Raw genomic sequence first — 21517 nt, forward strand, 5'->3', positions numbered from 1 at the left:
AGGAGAGTAATTTCCAAATTGGGCTGTTTAAACATTAAAATCACGGGGACTGAGGTAATAATTGTTTAAATAATTAAAAAGTTTATCTTTTCTTATGTCACTACATGCATAGACGTGAAATTGCCTAAATAATGCAATTATTATTACTAATTTTGCAATTTCTGATGGCTAGACGTTAATCACACAAATCGTTAGCCATCTTTGAGTACCCATGCTGGTGTGGCTTATCAAATCAGCAATAACTAGACTCAATAAAAAGTCCATATATTTCGTAAAGTTAAAAAAAAGTTTCGTAAAAGTAAAAGGAGGCCCAGTTAGATGATTATCTTAATAAGGAGGTTTATGTGTTGCCTACGAATTTCTGCACGCAAATACTGCTCATTTCATTTAGACGGTGGTATAGGAAGACTGTGCTCTAAAATTCTCATTCGTCGTTTTTGCTTACTCTAACTACTTCACTAATTCGGGTCTCAAAGTGACCAAATGATGAATCATGATAGAGTATACACTGCTTGGATTTTATTTTTCTCCACCATAATAATAAATTTTCTACAAATATATGCATGTCCGCATTTATACTATATGTCTCCACTATCATAGCCAAAAAAGGACGTCGAGATTTATGCTTGTCGGAATACCAGATTAATCGGCAAAAACGATGACAATAACAAGATCATCATGATCGTTATTACCAATAAATGACTCCTTATTGGGCGCAGCAACTCGCCTGACGAACAGCATACAACTCTGCGATAGGTAGCCTACTGTGAAAAATGGTCGATGATCCATCATGTAGCTTGGTCATCACTCTATGCAGACCCAGTTAGCAGTTGTAGCGGTTGATCAAAGGTGTAACAATACACTGCTTTTTTCTATGCCAGAATGGCTGACGGGCACATGGTGTGTGTTCTGACACGACCATCACTGCCAAAATATGTGAGTTCGCCCGCAAGCTTTGTAGAGGCAACGACAGTCGTCATTGACATGAACTAGGCTAGAGAACGTTTGTTTAATTTCACATTGCATTAGCCGTTGACGATCGGACATAGGTCAGTTAAGTGACGCTGAGTAGCCCATGTATAATGCTGTGCCAGCATCGTACTATCTAGGTCTAATTTGATAATTAGGACCAAATAGGAACGTTTAGCGTCGACGTCACCGAATGGCTCTCCACCGATACGAGTTTTCTGATGACCATTCTGTGTTCCGTTTCCAACAAGTGTTTAGAGACGAACGAAGCAAGAAAAAGCTGGCCGAAAAAACTGGTTGGATCATATTCATTCCCATAAGGTCGGATGAACCAATAACGTCGGAAGTCCTTTTCCCTCGCACCTTTTTTCTCCTTCGGTTTCCGATGCATTCTCAACTCCTTCTGCTTTGGCGGTAGCGCACAATGGGGTGTCAACGCTTCATCCCTGCTGTCTGCTTGCTGCCTCCGTTGACACGGAGCGTGGCTACTGTTCTAATGTCCGTACAGTGATCATGCCCACCCGAAACGATCGCTCAATACAAAGCGTTTGTTGTTCTCCAGAAGGCAGAAGCATATAGCTTCAGTAGTAGTGCGAACTGTTGATGGAAGTATAGACCAAATACTCCTAAAGAAATGTTTTCTCTTACCCTCCTCTTCCCATACGTAACTCAACGGAATAGCGTTAATAACAGAGCCTCGTGGATAAAGAAATGAATTTAAAGATGAAAATAATGTAGATGTAATGTTTTTCAATCAAAATGTCAAACGGTACGCAAGCAATTGGATATGCCAATATGATGGCCAAAGCTCTTAATTCTAGTTATATCTTGCACCTCCTATGACTCCCGTGATTCAAAAACAGGTTTATGTTTAATTGTATAGACATCTCAAAAAACAGGTTGTTTTTTTAAAATCACCCCAGTTCATCTAACATAAGCGGAATCCGACACAAAGGTCGAATACATCAAGCGCTACTGGTGTAAAAAATGACGAATGTAGGACGCAAATGACGAATGGGTCTGGCAGTAAATTTATAATGGTACAGTATTTCATCGGCTTAGGTAATACCACACATGTCAACTTTTTACCGGGATTAACAATTGCATTAATGCAGAATGGAATTGCGAAAAGCAACATCGTGAGCTGAACTGTCAACGCCGGAGTATAGGTAAATAATTGTCTTAATAACTTGACATGTATTAGCAATAAGTTTATTTGATTTTGTGTAATTAATAATTAAGCATAGTGATGCGTTTTTAATGATAAAAGTGTGTAAATTGTTGATCTCGTTGTTATGAATAGCAACGTACCTTTCACTTGGTTGTCGTAGATGAGCAGAAGCTCGCGCTCGCGCTTGCCTCCTGAGTAACCACGCCGCTCCATCTTCTTCCTTATTTATAGTCGCCTTTTAATATTATTATCAGTATCGAATCACTATCGCTACTGCGTCTATTGTAAATACCGACGACAATAACAACAACAACAATAAGACTTTACATATACACAACGTTTACGTGACAATTAGCACACTCCACTGTTTGGCTTTTGACACCTTTCCAGTCGATTTCTCGAGATTGAACCAGTTTAAATTTGCCCGCACTCACTTCACTTCCTGACAGCATATTTCCACAGGTGAACAGCAAGATGCATGTCTACACACTGCACCATATAATCGCCTAATAAACCAATTAAGCTCAACACTGAGGACCCGTTATTATTTTTCTCTTTAAAATATCTATTACCGCGCTTGCGCTGCTGCTATAAGTCACGTTGCCTTTCCATTGTCCATTCAAACAATACGAAACGGTAACAACCTCAGTAACTTCATCGACAGGTGCATTAATTCGATAATATAAAATATTACCAGGGCGTGTAATCCTTTCCATAAGACTTTCCGTAATCCACAGTTTCTAGTGTACCGACTACTGCCAACGGCTGACGACAACAATGACGGATTTTTCCGAACAGAACTTACTTTTTTTGGTACGAACTTGCCGATCATAAATAGCGACAGCCACCGGCTGCAATTGCTGCTGCTGCTACTGCTGCAGCACACTCAAGCGATCAACGAATAGTAATGGTGCGTTCTATATTCGAGCGGTCTCTTGCCATTTTGTTGTTGTCTTTTTTGTTTGTTCGTTAGAAACTGTCGAGATAGAGGCAACTGACCGCTCGCAGCCGACAGTTCCCTAGGGGAAGTCTGCCGACGGCGAATACTGCACTTTTGATGACGATGGAGAAGAAGACCCCGAAACCGCGCGCCCTCCTTATACAGTTATCGGTGGCACAACAAGCACGGGACGACTTTGGCGGATGAGCGTGGCTATGATGGTCGTGGCTTTGGTAATTTTAGTCATCAAAATCATCTCTGAGAAGGAGCAGACGGCGACGGCGACAGCGGCGGCGGCGGCGGCGGCGGCGGCGGCAGCAGCAGCAGCAGCAGGCGCGGCGGCGGACTTTGATGCGTGAACCTGTTGGCGGGAAGGTGCAGTTCGAGCAGCAGCAATCGATTCGAGCCTGATTTGTCACTTTGCCATATAGCAGTTGAGGCAGCAGTAGTAGTGGCAATAACAATGGTCTACCCAAAGATACACTGCTAACGGCAAGGTCAGCAGCAACACTATAAATAGCGGAGGATCCTCGGCCTGTCGTCACGACGCAAGGACAGCAATGACTACTGTAGAGTGAGGAGATCGACACAAGAATGAACAACCAAACAGTGAAAGTGACAACCAGCTCTGTTAACCACAACGCCGTTGCTGTTGTTCAACTTGTTGCTGTATGCCGTTGACAACGATAGCGACATAAGAGGCAAAAACCGCCACATGCGAAAGTGTCATTTGGCGCCGGTTGTTGGCGATCGGCACATACTTCGACAGTTGATCGGCTCGCCTCTTTTCCTCATCATCATTTCAGCTTGCTAACCTAGCAATGTTTGTAGTTGTAATAGCTATAGAGCTAACAACATTTGTAGAAGCTCGGATCAGAAGCAGTAGCAACAAGAGCGACAGTGGGGCTCAATCAGACGAAACAACAGAAGACCAACTAATTCCGACATCTGACACACACAAACATGCTCACAAATACAGCAGAATACGTAGTGATGCAGAGATGGCACTGCGTTTTATATGGCGCTGCTGTGCTTTTGTTCTGCGTTAGAAGTTATCTCATAGAGCAATATGAAGAATTTGTCTCATAGATGTGTACGGATTTGTATTACATGCATGGAATAACAGCAAACCTTCAGCGAGCAATGATACTTCCTGCTTCACGCGTAAAACAAGATCAACACCTATACAAATGAATTCACTCGGAAGCTGTTAATCACATCACTGTACGGGTTAATTGCGGCTGTAGCAACACTGTAATTGATTCTACATTCGTAAGTCTATACACCTATATGTGTATATATATACATAGGCATATATACCGAGATGGGCGTACAGGCAGTGTTCTGTATTTAAGGCTCGATCAACAAGAAACTGTGAGCACGACATGGATGGACCTCTCAGCTCCTTTGGTCCTTTTGTCCTGCGGCTCTTACAGTCACATGTGGTACAGGCCTGCCTGCCTGTTGTGTACTGGTCAGCAGCATCTTCGTTAGCTAACGTGAAGGTTGCTTGATTGTTTGGCTGGCTCGATGCGTTGACCGGCGTTGTACTCGGACTCCAAATAGGCAAAAGAATCCTCTACAAAACAGCGAAGCTCAGTGCTACAGTGCAATGTGGCAAACTTTATTTTTCCGGACATAAAGAGAGCTTTCACTAGATATTTACACTCGCCGGCAGATCTCGATTTGGAGAAGTGCTTAGTTATATTCCGAGCTGGCCAACTTGTTGCCAGTGAATTTGTGAGACTTCGTAGGTTATCCACCCCCGTGAAATCCTGTGCAATATCTACTGCTCGTCGCACAGTTTAGCAAAGCGTAACACCTTGCTCGGTCTGGGTCGACTTAGCGTTTTCACACAGCAGATACAGAGTACGAGTCACTGTCAATAGATAGTGGTAAATGCCGAGGCAGTAACTACGAGAGCATACACTATTATCGGCGAGCTAAAGTATTCACGATATCCCTGGCGTATCGCAGTCATTCGATGTAATAATGTGATGCTTTTTAGCAAACCTGACAAACTATCCAGTCATTGTCTGTGTGTATGTACGAGGTTGAGGCTTACGAACACGTCGGGGCTACTGAAACCAATGATTGGTTGACGAACATGTGCTGTTCACTATAATGACTTCGGGCGCGTATGCATAGTCAAGAAGAACGTCAGACTTTCAGCTGTGCTGAGAAAACGTCTTAGTAGTACTATTACTGTTACTTCTCGAAGGCGACAAAAAACCCAAAATGAATATTAGATCACATTAGCACAGGACAACTTACATAAACATCCGGGTAGATCCAGCGTATTCAACCATTTACACTCAGTTCTGAGCCGCGTTGGCAAGCTTCTCGTCTTCTCGCTTACCTTAGCCGCTCCCACTCGTATTACTATTGGCGTTGTTTTCCTTCCTTCGATCCTTTAACGCCGTATGTCTGGTACGCTTTATGTTGTTGTTGTTGTTATTATGTTGACTGAACTCCTCTCTTCACCCACTTGGCCTCAAAATTAGCAGCTGATCTGAATGTAACCACACAAACCCCTGACCTTGCTGCTTATTTCGTTTTGTTTCCGTCTCCACTAAGCACGCTAATACGGCTCGGCTCTACATTGTCATAGGAATAGCTAGAGTAAACATGGGAGCACTGTTGTAACTGCATCTAAACACCCGCTGAATCGAACATGAGCGTCTGAGCTTTAACCGACGATAACACGCGGTCAACATCTTAACTTCAAGCTGCCGTCACCTGCATGCATTTCTTGTACTCCGGAGCTCGTCAATACGTTTTTTTTTTGTATTCTAACCTCCAAGTCCTATCAGCTACTTAGCAATTTGCTACTGTCTCATTAGAGAACTCGGAAAGATATCCGGACGTCTCCTTCGCAGCAATCATCTATTTCTAACGTACCTTATGCAGCTGTTTCTATGATGCTTGACACATACACAAGTCGCCACGCACGCTCACTTGGTATTTGTTGATGTTTTTTTTGGTGTTGTTGATACTTGGTTCATTGGCCTATCTTCTTTCCCTGAATATTTACTTGCTATAAGGCGGATATCTTGGCATTGTTTTTGGACTGTTCGTGCTTCCCGACTATGACTAGCTTTCTGCAGCTGTTACTTTTCTCGTTAATATAAAGATTTTCGCAGTCGAGCTTTAGTAATTGTTGATGCTTGTTCGAGAGTAGATGGCGGTGGGTCGGCTATACCGCTGCGCTGCTGATCGTTTCGAGAACGTGCGCTTGCTCTAACGCCAACAGCAGTAGCGATCGCTTGCGGAGCTCCGTGCCGTCGTTCTACCGCGGTCGCGCTACCGTTTGACCCACCCTGCTCGTGGTGCCCTCTCACTCGCCACCAGCGGCGATGTTAGCAGCAGAGCAGCGGCGGCGGCGGCAGCGGGCCGACGACTGTCTATCGCCCGGCAGCCGTGTGTTGCCGGACTACCCTCGCCCAGTTGTGCCGCGCTCACCGCACACGGCTTCGGGTGCAGTGAGCAGCGAACGCTATCAAGCAGGCTGCGGCCGCTGTTGTAGCCCGGCTTTTGTTTCGTTTCAAGCAAACACAAAAGCGGCGGCAGCAGCAGCATAGACAAGTAGGCCTGATCCAGGAAGGCAGCAGCCGGCCTCGAATTTGGACTCATGGGCAAGCAAGGAAGCAACAACATGGGAAAGAAGCACGAAACGCAAACCGGCCGGCGGCGACGGGGAATAAACAATAGACTGCAGCAATTTTATGAGAAAGCAATACATGTCAGCCCGCCAGATACCTTAACGGTACCAACAACAACAATAACAGGGGGTGGGGGAAGTAACAGCAGCAGCAAAGGGTGGCTTCTCGGTTCTATTCCTTAATTGAGAAATAAGTCAACCTCTGTGCGATGTTGGCCTCTGTCCGCTTCTTACAGTACGTTTCGTTCCGTCAGTATCTGCATTTCTCCTCGGTTATTCGAGCTCTCGTTCCTTTTAATACCGCTCATGTTATTGTCAGTTGTTTCTCTGCCCCGGTCTCACGTAGCTTCCGTCAGTAGCCTAAGTATCAACCTTACGTTGACCTGCTAGCGAGCTAAATGCTGGCTACTTGAGTGACAGAGACAGGATTTCGCCAGCTGGCAAGGGGCTGGGTAACAACGAATGACAATCGTACGTTGCAGGTGTCTTGCATGATCCTTGAAACGATGCGTTACAACGCCAATCAGCAAAATAATTTTAAATCGTAGGGTACCCAGATTAATTTAGCTAGCTTAAATTAAGGATCAGGAAATAGAATAAGTCGCATGATCAGTTTAATGTTATTGCCGGCCTGCATCTCATATTTGTAACGGTAGCAGGTGCAGTAAATCTTTATCCGCCCAAAACTTCCTCCACCACACGCCCTCACCCACTAATTATACTACTGTACCGCGACTCATTAAACACTTAAAGTAAAGGTTACAACAAATAAACCGTATGTCTTTCTTCTGTCTTTGTGTCGCTTAATGTGTTGCTCGGAAAAAACTGAAAAACAACTAGCTGAGGGATCTGCTGCGCAGGCTTAGCCTGAAAACGTTTTTTATCGAAAAAGTGAGAGGTCGAACAAATGATACAACGTAGGAGATGACTGTGAGGGTGAGAGGAGTTAGAAAAAAACAACGGACAGGTATACGAGGGAAAACTGCGACTGGAACCGAAAGGAAGAGTAATTAATATTAAGTCCGAGTTTGATAATTTTTCTATTTAAAGTAGACTATATCGTCGAACATCTAGCAAACTAATTTGCTTTATATTTATGATGGTATAGTGTGACAATTGCCCCATAATCTTTTGAAACATGTTGAAGCGTTAGGTAGTCTGAGCTTGTATCAGGTTACTTTAGATGACAACGGCTTCTGCAGGTTTTTGACGGCGGCACTGACTCATATTACACTGATGCCTATAGGTGCGAAATTTGAACCGCGCAAACGTTTGGTAAATACTTCATTAATCGCAAGTCATAAATATTACGGTAGTGGACACTCTTATAGCACACACTGAAGTATTACGAATTAATTCTTACCTTTTTAATACAATATCACAAGCCCACTAATAAATCACTTATTAGACATTTACCATATCCCATACATTTTCGAGGTGCACGTCTCATATTCAAGCTGGAGTGGAGACCGAACAAATCTTGCTACCGACCTTGCTTAATAAGAATTGGCAATAGTGATCATTATGAAGGTTTAACAGATAGTTTATCGCAACAAAGTGTTGCCACAATGGACCTACAATACGAACGGAAGATTGAAAAGTTTTGTTATATAAAACAGAGGAACACTAGGATTCTTACAAGATCTCAATCTGCTAAATCCGAAAGGTTGGAATGAGAACGCTTTTGTTAGAATCGACCAGACTTCGTTTTGGCAAGCTGATCGTCTACACGGTACTAGCCTAGTTAAGGGATTTCTATGATACAGCGACTACGGATTATTTGCAGGTTATTACCTAGGATTCGTCACAAACACAACTTCGTACATAAAATCTTATCGAGCGTTGGGGCATTGAAAGACTTGATAAGTCGGTATATGTATCAGGACAGTGCTGTGAGATGCAAGTTCAATTAAATGATGTTACTGATATAGTTTACTTAGCAAACTTATTTCAGACCACTATTAGCTGTATTTGCAGATGTAGAGATGTATCAAATAAGGCTCAAAAGCCACAAAAAGCAAAAGGGTGGGTGAAGAAGAAATTCAATGTGTCGGGAAGATTAGGAGAACATATTCTTTGGCCAATTTTGATTTCGTTATATAACTGGAAGTTAAAGTAAAAGAAAAGAGTGAGTTTAGACTTTGAAGGGGTTTGGAAGTTCAAGCATCTTCCATACAGTCATATCTATACTTCGTCTACAAATTCATAATGGCTAAGACACATTTCAGTGTAACGGTTGTTGAGAGAAATCGTCGCCATTCAAACGGCAATCTGGCGCAAAACTTGGTGTAAACGATATTCATATATTCGTTTTATACCCAAGAACAAAGCTATTAATTTTTTTTTTTCAGAAAGCACGTAAAACTCTATTTTTGAGTAAATAGAATTGCTTTCATCGGAAAACATTGTGAAGAATTCTTTTGGAGACGCTTAGTCCAGCTCACGGTTTCCTGTCCAGGTCCTGTTTCAAGAAATGCTCTTATGTATAAAATTCCAAACAACTTCATCTGCAATACAATCAAGTATAATTAGTTTGCATCATTAGATATCAAATGATATCGGTAAAACGCACGAAACAATCAACGAGCAACTCGACCTTTAACGAGATGGGAACTGCCGAATGGGTTTATAATTTTATGGTTCTATGAATACAGGGATACATTCTATTAAACTTACTGTATAGAATATTAAAAGTTTAAGAAAAATGTTCATCTTCTTGTTGTCTCACTCCTGTTCAGGGCTTCTCGCTTATCTCCCAAATATAATTTATTATATTTGTTTCAAATCTTCATTTAACGCCGTTAATATAATAGGTGCAAGAATGAGCAAATCCGGTCATCTTGGCTAAGGAAAGCAGTGCTTGGGCACGAAATAAAAGCTTAGCTTTATTTATTTAAATAATGCTAAATAATAGGAAATGTCACTGCTAATCTTACTGAATTAATTACTATTAGGTAGAAAGTCTAATGAAGAATGAAGTATACAAATTATAACTATATTCTATACTGTTGTTGCTTTTCTGAAGCAATGATTAATGGAAGTACTTGACCCACAGCTCGAAATATTTGGAGTGCTACTTGGTTAAGTTGGAATTGTTGAAACCATAAAGGATGGAAAAGGAACGATCAACAAGCGGTCAAAAATATGTACATATTTGCGTGATTTATTTGATGCTTTTTTAAAATGGACGTGAAAGCAACACCACTAAAATTACATGGGTAGTAATTTAACTTCGATTACCTGACTTATTATTATTTCCATATCCTTAAGCAAGCACCTTTACTTCTGTCTACGGAATTATCATTTCTACGCTCCTTTGACGCTTAATCAAACTGCCAAAGATAAACTTATAAAATAAAAATATAACTTGTTTTAATCAATCATCTATGACGAAACTACCTGACTAAATAAATGCAGTGACGAATATAGTTGACACATGGACAAATGTCGAATGTTTATTATTCTCCAAATATCACGTTGGCAAGGTTATTTGGGGACAAATTGTTTTGTCTCATTCTCGTCTTTCCCCCTATTTTCCCTTTTTTTTGTTGATCCCCAACAGTTTATTTTTCCTGTTGCTTTTCGCTTAACGATTTCTTGTTCACTATTTGTTTGTCGTTTTTCTTCTAATTCCTTGCTTTTTTTTACGTTCTTGTTAGTTATGTCAGCTGGTTGTATTCTGTCGTTTTTAGTTGCTTTTGTTGTCGTGGTAGTTCTTAACGTTGCCATCGTCAATTTTCTCACGTCGCTTTTGCCACTCATGCTCGGCCCCCATATTTTTGTCATGATACACTAATTTTCATTGGCCTATTTTTGCTGAACCCCTTTTAAGTCTACGACGGTCTCCATTTCAAAAGGACTGCTCGCCTATCCAACGGCTCTACACTTTTCTGAAATTCTAGCCCTTTCTTTTATATCCCCATCCAGCTGTCCTCATCCGCCTCCACAATATAACTCTAAGTTCTCCTCTGTTTTCTGTTTCTTTGCAGTTTCACATCTTCTTCATAGCTTCTAGACATCATCATTACCATCGTCGTCTTCTTACTCTTCATCAGAGTTTTCTTCGGTTCATCGTTATTAGCTTCACTCCACATCATGAGTCTTCATCCATAGCACTGTATCATCCGGAACAGTAGAGTAGTAGTCGTACATTATAATAAATAATAATGGAAATAGAAGTAATTATTACCACCATTGCGATAACTTTCGGGTAGTAATAGCTCGAGTAAAGTCGAAGTCTTGTCATGACAGCGAGTAAGTTACAACGTAATACATAGTACGATTGATGGTACTTGGAGGCCTTATAAATAATGACAAAAAATTACTGGTCAGTCAAACAAGGATTTCTAGCCAAGATAATAATTGTAGCGATCCTCGTTCATTCATCAGATTTGTGCTTCATGCGTATGTTGCTATTATACGATTATTGTAATCTTGTCTTTTTTAGTACTTGCTCTTGCACCACCTTTCATTGCAAACAACGATCGCAAATAGAAAATGTTTCGTTATTATTGCAATAATAATAATAATAAAATAATATTAATTAATCGTCGTTTGTCGTCGTCGTCGTCCACTGATCAGCGCTGAAGCTCTCAGTCCGTCTGTCCGTTACAGAGTTTTAATAAAGGATTTTTTTTTTTTATTTCTATTACGCTTTTTCTGTTTCGCTTTTTTTTTGCTTTTGTTTCCGTTTTTTTTTCTACATTTATAATTACCGGTTTTTCACATTGTATTATTATGCATTTTCTGGCCTGTTTTTTTTTGTTTTACTTTATTTTGTCCCATCTATCCGGCGTGTTCGAGATACGTTGATTTAGCTAGCGCCTCCTGCTCTGTCTTTGTGATTTCTTTATAACTGCAATTGTCTGCTTCCTGGCTTTGTTGCTCGGTTTGCTTGCTTGTGTTTTGCATGCGCATTTTTCTGTTCTGAACTTCAAAATTCGGTTATAGGTCTTTTGCAATGTTACTTCTTTGCTTTTTTTTTTCTCTATTCTCTTTGTCGGCTTTTTTCTTTCCTTTATGCTCTCGTAACTGCTGCTATACTTAAAGTTCTCATGGTTATTAATTATTACCCATTACTCAAGATGAATAGATCGTTCAGTACTACTATGGTGTGTCGACAGAACTGCTATTGCCAATCGACCATCTCTCACTCACTATTATCGAGTGCTAAAAAAAGTATTGTTATTAGAAACTTCAATTATCATCAAACATTCTTCATTGTCATTATCGTAGAACAATAGATGGTTCGAAATCTTATTGTAGCAATGGTTCAAATTGCAGTAAATGTGGAAGTAACAACAAAATCAACGTTCATCAATCGAAGTTGAACAGGAATATGAAAAAAGCCAAAAGGGCGTGATCATTATTATCAGTAGGCCTTGGAAGGACTATCAATTGCTGCTAGAAGTAGTACTCTTACAGTATATCATCTATAAACGCCTGGCCATCGGGCCAGAGACAAAAGCAGAGTAAATAGAGCACATACATTGGCCCGGGCCACATCGGCTATAAGTAGTCATCAATTCGCTTTCATTTTACTTTTAGTTTCTTACACTATCTTCTACGGTAGTTGCCAAAGCAATTTGCGTCAGTATTGTCTTTCCAGTATATGATGCCAGAGGTTATTTGAGACTCTGGGATTGCATACATCATCGAGCGGGAAATATATTCAGCAAATTATAAGGTCCGAAATTAGGCATTGAAAATTGTCTATGTTTCCCTGCAGGCTGTGTTTAGGCAGTAAGCAAGTAAGTAAAAGTGATTCATTTCTTTAAATTTAAACCCACTCCTAGCTTGGCAAAACGTCTCCCCCGTGCCGCCGCTAAAAGCCTACAATTGTTTTTGACTCGCAGTGTCTGCGCTATTTTCCTCACACTCAATGCTGGCTCAATTGCTGCGAACTTGGCGGTTGAGGGATCGGTAATAATCACTTGAAAATTGAGGCTTCCCTTTTTTTAACTTCGTGCAAGCTTGCCTGCCTGCGTTTGCTGCCTACAATGGCGAACAATAGTACTTATGTCAGTTTTCGTTTATGTTTGCCCTAAAACTCCTTCGCTCACTCGTTTGCCTTTTAGGTAGAATAATCGATTATCTTTCATTCCTTCTTCCCTTTCTCCTGTCTTCGTCTGCTGCCTTCACGCAATTTTTCAAAGCTACCCAGTCATATATCCTATACGTTATTACGTTGAGCATAGGGGGACAGCGTTGCGCTCCTACGCATCACGCTCCGATATTAACACAACTTCTCTTTTTATTAATTGGCTTGCCGTGATCATACAGATAGTGATGAACGGTGAAAAAAGCTTTACGGCACCAACAATCTATTTAAGTTAGGGCTATAGCATTGGGACGATGTCACGCGTAAATCATAGCCTTGCGAGGTTACGTAAGCCCTAAATGGGTGTATTAATTGTAATGGTAGTAATAATAATACGTTTTTACGTGAACTAACACCGGTGAGTAGCTCTCTCGTTGCTTAGGCGACAGCGGGAACGGCTGCTGCCGATGACAGGGCGAAACCGCGCGATCCATCGGGTCCTTTTGGTGCGCGGATAGCAATGACACGAGGCCCGTCATCAGACAAAGTCATTGCTTTAATCCGATTTACAAGTGCTGCTGGACGTGGGGTAGCACCCTTCCCCTTCTCCTTGATGCGGTTCACGTTCATTGCCACCTGTTTGTTGTTGCGGCCAGTGCGCACCAAATCGAACTCCAGGATATCGCCAACCTGCAAGTTTGACCCATTTCGCACCTCACTGAGTGAAAACATCAGCTTCTTCGGCTCTGCGCCCTTTTCCGCCTCATAGTTGAGGTAGCCGAATTGGCCCTTCAGAGAACCAAGGGTACCGGTCTTTCTTTCTCGGACAGCTTTGACGTTGACGGCCATAACCTTCTGGGTGACCTTGCAAACTGCTAACTGGAATGAAACGGAGTTTCCTTTGTGCACAACTTCACCCTTCTTCGATAGTGACATCACGCTAAATTCGTACTCGGCGGGAGTTTCCTTGCTGTTCGTGTCAGAATCCCCATTGGCGTTCGGGTCAGCTTCGTCCGTCTCCTTGGCCTCTTCGGGTGAAGGCTTTAGCTGTACGAGGCCACAATATGGTTCTTGGTCGGGGTTGAAGCATCGCAACGAGCGCACAACTTTACCGGCGTAAACATCTTTTGATACTAGTTCTATGCCGGGCACGGTATTACGCTCAAGGGGTCGCACACAGTCGGCACACTGGCGTTGATTTTTTGTCGATAGGCCATACTCGACTTCTCTGCCAACATTCATATCCTTCGTATCGCCTTCAAAAATCGAGTAGTGGAAGAATAGATCCTCCTGCCGGTTTTCAGCTTCGATAAAGCCAAATTGCTCCTTTAATGCCACAATGTAACCGCGATGAGTAAACTTGGCGCTGTTGTTGACAGATGCATTCTTGCTATTAGTTTTCTTTTTATTTGATTGGGTCTGTCCACCCGGCGTCGGCACTTTGCACAAACGTATGGCGACCTGCCTTTGGCCATTGTGGTCGGCTGCAAGCGAGAATTGTACAGTAGTGTCAATTCGAATTTCCTGATCGAGAACTTCGCTGAGCTTGAAGTAGTACTCGACATTGCCTTGCTCGGAGTTAACGAAGCCAAAGTTCTCCTTGAGCGCGACAACAGTACCTGACAAACGATTCTCTTTCGCAAACGCCGTTGGCGCAGTCACAGCCATTGTAATATTAGTAGCTCGCTTCAACCCGTCACGACGGTCAGTCGCCAGCTGAAAGTCAACTGGATCACCGACTTGCACTGTCCACATGAGCGGCGCCAAATCCCGGTCACCGAAGCCCACCTCCTTCTCAGTACCACCGTTGTCTTCATACTTAACTCGCCCGTCCAGGGGCTCCTCTGTCTGATTAGGTAATTTCGAAATCCAACCTCTGGAATAACGGCATAAAGATGCACACAGTGATTTCTAACACGTTAGACAAAGCCTACATCGAAAAATTGGGCAGCAGAGGATAAATAAATCAATAAAATCGTGATTCCAGATACTTTTTTGTCTTTAAGATTTTGATGATCAGTTGAGTTTTCTTTCCACTAATTAATAAATTAGGGTGAAATGAAAGCTCGAGTCAATACCGTTTAATAATTCTGTCAAATTACTTATCTAAGTCATAAGTCATAAGTTTGTATATACGTTACATTACAGTTTCTTCAAATGCAGAGTCAAAACGTGAAATATGGTTCTCCTGCGGTTCAAATCGAGGATATGTTGCTCATCGTAGTGATAATATTTGGGAATACAATTACCTGCGAATACAATTTTCAAGGTCCTCGAAGACGACAGTACCGCTAGGAAGACGTTGTAGGTTAACGGCCACCTCCCGATTATTCCTCATGGAAATGTCAAAGGAAACATCATCACCTAACGAGATGCCTGCAAAAAAATAATACGTTTACAAGACAATTAACCCATTGAGATTTAATACCCAAATTGAGTACAATCCTCAACTGCATTGTTAACGCAAGAATAATACCCTATGTTGCCAAGAATATAAATCTTGTCTTTTAATTTTCCATTTTGCTAGCCTCTACATACCTGGCTGCACCTACCTTGATAGCCTTCGGTATAATGGAAAAAAATCTCTTTGACGACATCGGCACGTTCCACAAAGCCATACGTCTCTTTGAGCGTACATACGACGCCCTGATAGCGACCACCGCTGTTTCCGTTCGCCTGTTGGGCATCGTCATCTTGGGCTTCACCACCTCGCGGCCCACGTTTCCCCTTCGGGGCCTTTTGCGGCGAGGGCGAACCAGACGCCGCCACCTGTTGCTGCTGCTGTTGGGGTTGCTGCTGTTGGGGTTGCTGCTGCTGCGGTTGCTTCTGATTCTGTTGCTGTTGTTGTGCTTGTTGTTGTTGAGACTGTTGAGTGTGTTGTTGTTGAACTTGATGTGTTTGTTGGTGACTTGTGTTTTGATTATTTGACGTTTGGCCGCCCCCGCCTGCAGCGCCACCCTGATGGATGTTCTGCTGCTGCTGCTGTTGTTGTTGTTGATGATGCTTCGTCGATTGTCCGCTGAAGTGCTGCTGAGTGCTTGCTGCTGCTGCTTGACTTGTTGATGTAGTATGGGCTTGAGCTACAACTGCCGTTTGCTGTGGCTGTTGGACAGACTTGACGACGCCAGTGGCCTGGGGAATCGCTTGTTCGATTCCGCTGTCGCGCAGGTTGCCGTTCAATCCGGTTAGCATGCGGCTGTTCACCATCGGCGCGGGTTGCGTCCCGTTCACCACGTGAATAACCTGAAGGATGCCGATGTTGGAGACAGACGTGATAAAGAAAATAAAATCATGATTACGCAGTTCCGGACGTCAAACCCGAAGCATCTGTTTCGCTTAGCTTGAATAAGGTACAATTCACATCAAAAGCTACCTAAGTATGCTACAAGTTATATCCGTAATCCTAAGCATATATGCTCCTTCCGTAACGATTTTGACGATTCTGACCTGAGCGCCGTGTGGAGGAAACGGTGTGACAGTGACAGGCACCTGGTGAGCATGTGGGTGACCGAGCAATGGCATCTGGGTAGCGTGTATTGTAGCCACTGGCAAGACAACACCACCCGGGTACACGGTTCCGACCATAGGCGTCGCAATGGCGTACTGCTGCTGTTGGGGCACTTGCTGATGTTGGGGACCGAGATGTGGTGCTCCCAGAGCAGCGGGAGTTTGTGCGTGCGCCGTTAGGGGACGTACTTGTCCAGCCTGCAGGTTGCCTGCACCGTCTGCCGTGATTACGAACTGCACGGTTTGCCCATGTGTTGGCGTTTCTCCCGCCGGATCCAGATCATCTCTGGTGAACTCGAAAAAGAAACACTCTCCACAATTCTCGTATGCCACTCGCCCCTCGCGACCCTCAGAGTTCAGTTCTGACGTCACTACACCTAAAGATACGGATATACATAAATAGGAAATTTGGCTAAAGAGGTACACTCAGAGAATTTCATACGACAAGCAATTATAACCGTACAAGTTAGTTATTTCGATTCACTGTTTCAGCTTTAAGGTGTCACTTACTCCGTTTGGCCAAGTGGTAATCACTGTATTTGAATACGATCAATTAAAAGTGACATTATTGTGGATATTGCAATAATTGTTGTCTTTGCTTATTCTATTTTGTAGAACAAAAGTGATGCGAATGCAGATTTTTCTTTATAAAGAAACATCGAACACTTTGTGGCTGTGACTCAATCAGCCAAGAAAGACTACCTGGATAGCACTCCGAGGGATCTCTGCTTAGACCACGAGCTGCTCATATATGACATGCAATTTGTGTTAACAGAAATGCTTCAAAATACTTCAACCAATACATAGATCAACATGGCACCTAAATCAGCATAACCTTGTACCATTCGTTCAAAATACTACCATGAAAACTGAAACGAGAATTTTAAATCAGCACGACTTACATCAGCAGGTCCTGGGTCTTACCAATAACGAATGTTTAGATATTTGTTGTAGTATCCAATACCAAAAGGTTCAGCACATACCAACAACGTTTTGTTCAATCATTAGCTGCAAGACTTCTAATATTTCCTCAAATACGAAGTTAGATTTTTTTTTAAGGTACGTCTCTTAGAATATAGGTCGCTCATAACGCGTATATCTATAAATCGACCAATATGTAATTCTCAAAGCATCTAACGGCTAACAAGGCTACCTGCTGAGAGTGCTTATATAGAGATTACTTACCCTGTACGAGCTGGTGTCCCATGCCGAGGGTGGGATCACTGCAGAGCTTTGCCACAGCGACAGCGATAGGTTTGCCACTTTTTTTGTCGAAAGTCATTTCGAAATCGACTGCGTCTCCCACCTTAAGGTGTTCAACTGTCCCACTGAACTGCGAGTAATGGAAAAAGAGTCTCGCCTGGCGATCACAGCACCGAATAAATCCATAGGTGCTAAGTAACTTCTCGACGATGCCTGTTTCACGCTCGGCACTACCCAACGCCCCTTCACGACCTTCCGACCCGTCCGACACACCCCCAGCGCCACCCACCCCACTTGATACCTGAAAATAGAAACACGTAGGACATACATTTTGACAAGCAGATTTGAAACAAATTGCAACAAATGTAGATAATATATAGTCTCGAGACGTCATACAAATATGTTCGATTTTGATTTTCGCGGAGAACTTGCGCTAAGAACCGACGAAGCTTTAATAACACACAAATTGTGCAAGGATACTTTTACAATAACCCCAAGCATTGTTAAATAGATTTAGATTCCTATCATCATATGGCAAGCATTTTAACCTTGAAATATATAAGGAAGAAACGTTCTCACTTGTTTATATTTGAATCTCAATGCAGGTATTTCTTTTGTAGAATGCTCTTAGGCGCCCTATAGTAGTCGAATATATGAAAAGACAACGCTCTATTCTGCCCTTTACAATGCATTTGGCTGTTTTTACTCCCGAAACTACTTCCTAGAGTTCCATATTTTTCTTTTCACAGGCTAATGCAACAACACAGACTTAAAGATGTTTATGTTGGTAAAAAAAAACACGTAACTGATACGTTTAATTTAATACGAAAATAACCCTTCTAACCAAATCTACCTAAATATCAAACGAGTTCTGCAGAACTTGCTAAGTTTCCTTGAAGCTGAAATGAAATGCTGAATTGCCGTAGAATAAAAAACGTAATATCTTCATAGCGTCCGCGCCGACGCTTCCGGGCTTGTTGACCTCCTTCAATTGGCAAACCTCTAATAAGCACACATACCACACTATCCCACTATTGTTCCTGTCGGTAACATTTAGCAATATTGCTTTTTGCGAGTCTGTTTGCTCTCTATAACTTCATCTCTCTCACTCTGACACTATGCGGTCATTGTAGAGTCGTAGAAATGGAGCGCCATCATCGCCTGAAACTACTGACGAGTTGCCACTAAATACCACTTGCACCGTGGTTCAGATCTCAGAGTATGCCATTACCGCAAGCGTGTTACAGTGGCCCCGTAGAGGAACACACTGCAGTTTTCCATGTTGGCGGTACTAGGTTGGCTCTTATAAGAGGGCGGGCGTTGGTGGGGGAATATATTTGCGAAAAACAATTTTCCACGTTTTTCAACACGGCGACTCAGAGCAGCAAAATGACTACTCATAGAAATAACCTTTATATAACGTTTTCGTCTAATAAATGAACTAATTATTAACTAAAGAACTAACGATTAGAAAATAACGAACGTACTACCTATGCGGAACAGAGAAGCAGATTTTATTCACATAATGTACTGAATTTCACTATCCCATTGTATAACACTCTACAGAGTTTTGAACCTAGGTAAAGCCGCGCTGAAGTGGCGGACGATCCTTTCGTTCCAACAATAGTTCCAACAAACAGTAGTGTGAATTCATGGCAAACACCTCATATCGGGTAATGATCGCCAATCCAAATGGCCTATCGACTCACCCCGATCAATATATCCATCTACATCTATGATAGGATACTAATAATTTACCGTGCGTGCTTTCTCGATGTTGAGCTGCCAGAATTTCCATTGGCAGGCAGGCACGGATGACGAGATGGCACCGAATGTTCACCCCCACTATCCTCTCCTTATAGCGTTCGTAAGTCCACCATCATATTCTTTAACCATCCCTTATTGAAGACATTTGTCTAAGCCCCATTTTTGGTGAACTTTGTCGCAGGCTCGAACATTGTCTTACCTGGTCGTGCCACTTGCTACCGGCCATCTTTGGCTGGACAGAAGGCAAATGAAAAGCGATGCGCTGCCCCTCACGACGGCAACGAGTGCTAATCGGTGATCGTGGTTTTGCTCGGTTCCCCTTGCCTTGACGCTAGCTCCTTGGTTGGGACTCGGTACACTTGAGCTGGTTTGAACGCAATTTAGTTACACTGCTGTTATGACAGCTTGTCTGCCGTCTGAGGATGAGATTACTTGGAATTTGGTGCGAAAAAAACGGTTAATTTTGCTTAAATTCGGGATTGCCTAATTGCTAGCACTGATCAGGGACAACGACTTGGTGCGCGGAACGCGCGGTCTGCGGACATGAGCCTCCGTCCGACACTTAGCAAGCAAGGGAGCCCGCGAAAATCAAATCTATGTCGTCATTAGCGCTGGCGCCGCCCAAAACATGAATGATCTCATAGACGTTCCCGGGTGAGAGGTAAAAAGATAATAACTTTAATAGTTGGTGCTGCTGAGCAATACCTAAAACAAAGGTTGCGCTTTTAAAAAAGGATTGTTCACTCTCGTTGCAAAACTAGAAAAATTACTATCATAGTAATACTGTACCTAAGGAGTGTTTAAATAATTGTTTCAATTTTTTAAAGTTTCGGATCTCCAAGAGTTGTAAAGTTGCAAACAAAGTAAAATTGCTCTTGAGAAAATAGACGAATCGGGACTAATCAATACGTTAGTAGAACTCCTCTGTTAAAATTTATTAGCAGTGGTAATATACAAGGGTAGACTGTTGTTGTTCACTATTTTCATTACCATTTCTATTTAAACCTTTTTTATTGAAATTTTAATTGAACATTCTTAATAGTACATAAGGATAACATTTGGAGAAGAGTCAATTTAGAAGTAATGGCTCCTATATTATTTCGGACACAGTCTTTATCTATTTCAGACCGTTAATGGTTCCTAACGCCGAAAATAGCTGGACAGTAATTAACATGTTTCTCTGTTTAGTTGTTAAATGTGACGGTGTAATGTCACCTAATATGCGGTCTATTTTTCTTTAACCGTCTCTTAGCGATTACCACCCAAACCACGAAATAGGTTTGATGTAGGTATCTTACTCGAATAATATAGGCTATATACATATTTTCTGTAGCCAACCCTCAACTCGGATTTCTAGGCATTTTGTACGATTATCAAAGATAAATTTACATTCTCTTCCTTTCAATGGGCCCATCACAATAACGCACCAATGAAAAGGTATTACAATTTCGATGATGGGAACAGTAATAGGTATTAATCTCTGGGAGAAGCTTGAGTAAGGCAAGCATAACACAATAGTGGCTGATAGAAAGGATCTGCGCCAACTGGCAGACAAAATATTCCAGACTGTACGGGTGAGAGCCGTCTGTGAATCAAGATCGGATTATTTAGTACGAGGAGTCCTATTTGGGTTTCTTCGATATGATGCTAATTAGGGTTACTTCATATTACTACCGTTATCTAACGACTGTGATCCTTGTACCATGCTTTGTCTAATGAGTTAATAAGCAAATGCTGACATAAAATAGTCTGAAACGACATGCATTGATTGTTTTTCTTGTAATGTAACTATTGATGGCTGGAATCTATTGTAGCGTCCCCACTATACTACAAGCTAAAAATAAGTAATAATTTAAATATATACATCTAATGGTATGTAAGCAACCTCGGCTGTGCCGTGAGTGAATAAGCTAACACACATCTCTGAGTATGTTCTTATAGTAGCGATAAACAACGAACATGCAGGCTACGACAAGGAATAGAGTCACTCGGTTGTCGAAAAGCAAGTAAATTATGCTAAAACCCTCCCGATAATGATTGCAGCGATATTGAAATCTAATTCTAAGAACTACTTCACGAGGTAAAATAGCTGAAGCTTACTTTGAAAACATAGGCAAATTGTAATATATTGTATCAGTCTTACATCATTGTATCCTCTCTCGTCTGGGTGCACATAAATAGGTGATATGAGTCCCATATTTTTGTTAGTTTCTTTAAACACGACACCTCTTTAAGTGACCATATGATGCCGCAGTTTGG

At 42.1% G+C, this 21517-nt stretch overlaps 2 protein-coding genes across 9 annotated transcripts in view; both read right to left on the minus strand.

Moving 5' to 3' along the window:
• Positions 1 to 6401, minus strand: part of LOC111247518 (rho GTPase-activating protein 4-like) — a 136400-nt gene extending 129999 nt beyond the window's left edge. For 4 of the 8 annotated variants that reach the window (XM_022798540.2, XM_086980504.1, XM_086980512.1 and 1 more), the window contains exon 1: positions 2281 to 6400. In XM_022798540.2, coding sequence (XP_022654275.1) covers positions 2281 to 2353 — 73 coding nt within the window. In that variant the 5' untranslated portion in view covers positions 2354 to 6400. Of the gene's footprint in view, positions 1 to 2280 lie in introns of all 8 variants that reach the window. The other 4 variants (XM_086980498.1, XM_086980493.1, XM_086980509.1 and 1 more) reach the window with 4 other exon arrangements.
• Positions 6402 to 10165: 3764 nt separating this feature from the next.
• On the minus strand, positions 10166 to 19803 carry Unr (cold shock domain-containing Unr). Its single transcript, XM_022801163.2, has 6 exons — positions 19458 to 19803; positions 17474 to 17792; positions 16229 to 16665; positions 15334 to 16024; positions 15031 to 15157; positions 10166 to 14657 (listed from the first exon to the last, which is right to left on the minus strand). The coding sequence occupies exons 1-6, from the start codon at positions 19482 to 19484 to the stop codon at positions 13220 to 13222; spliced, it is 3039 nt and encodes a 1012-aa protein (XP_022656898.1). The 5' UTR covers positions 19485 to 19803; the 3' UTR covers positions 10166 to 13219.
• Between the last annotated feature and the right edge of the window lie 1714 nt (positions 19804 to 21517).

Source organism: Varroa destructor, unplaced genomic scaffold, assembly GCF_002443255.2.
Source record: "Varroa destructor unplaced genomic scaffold, Vdes_3.0 BEIS01000001.1, whole genome shotgun sequence".
Classification (NCBI taxonomy): domain Eukaryota; kingdom Metazoa; phylum Arthropoda; class Arachnida; order Mesostigmata; family Varroidae; genus Varroa; species Varroa destructor.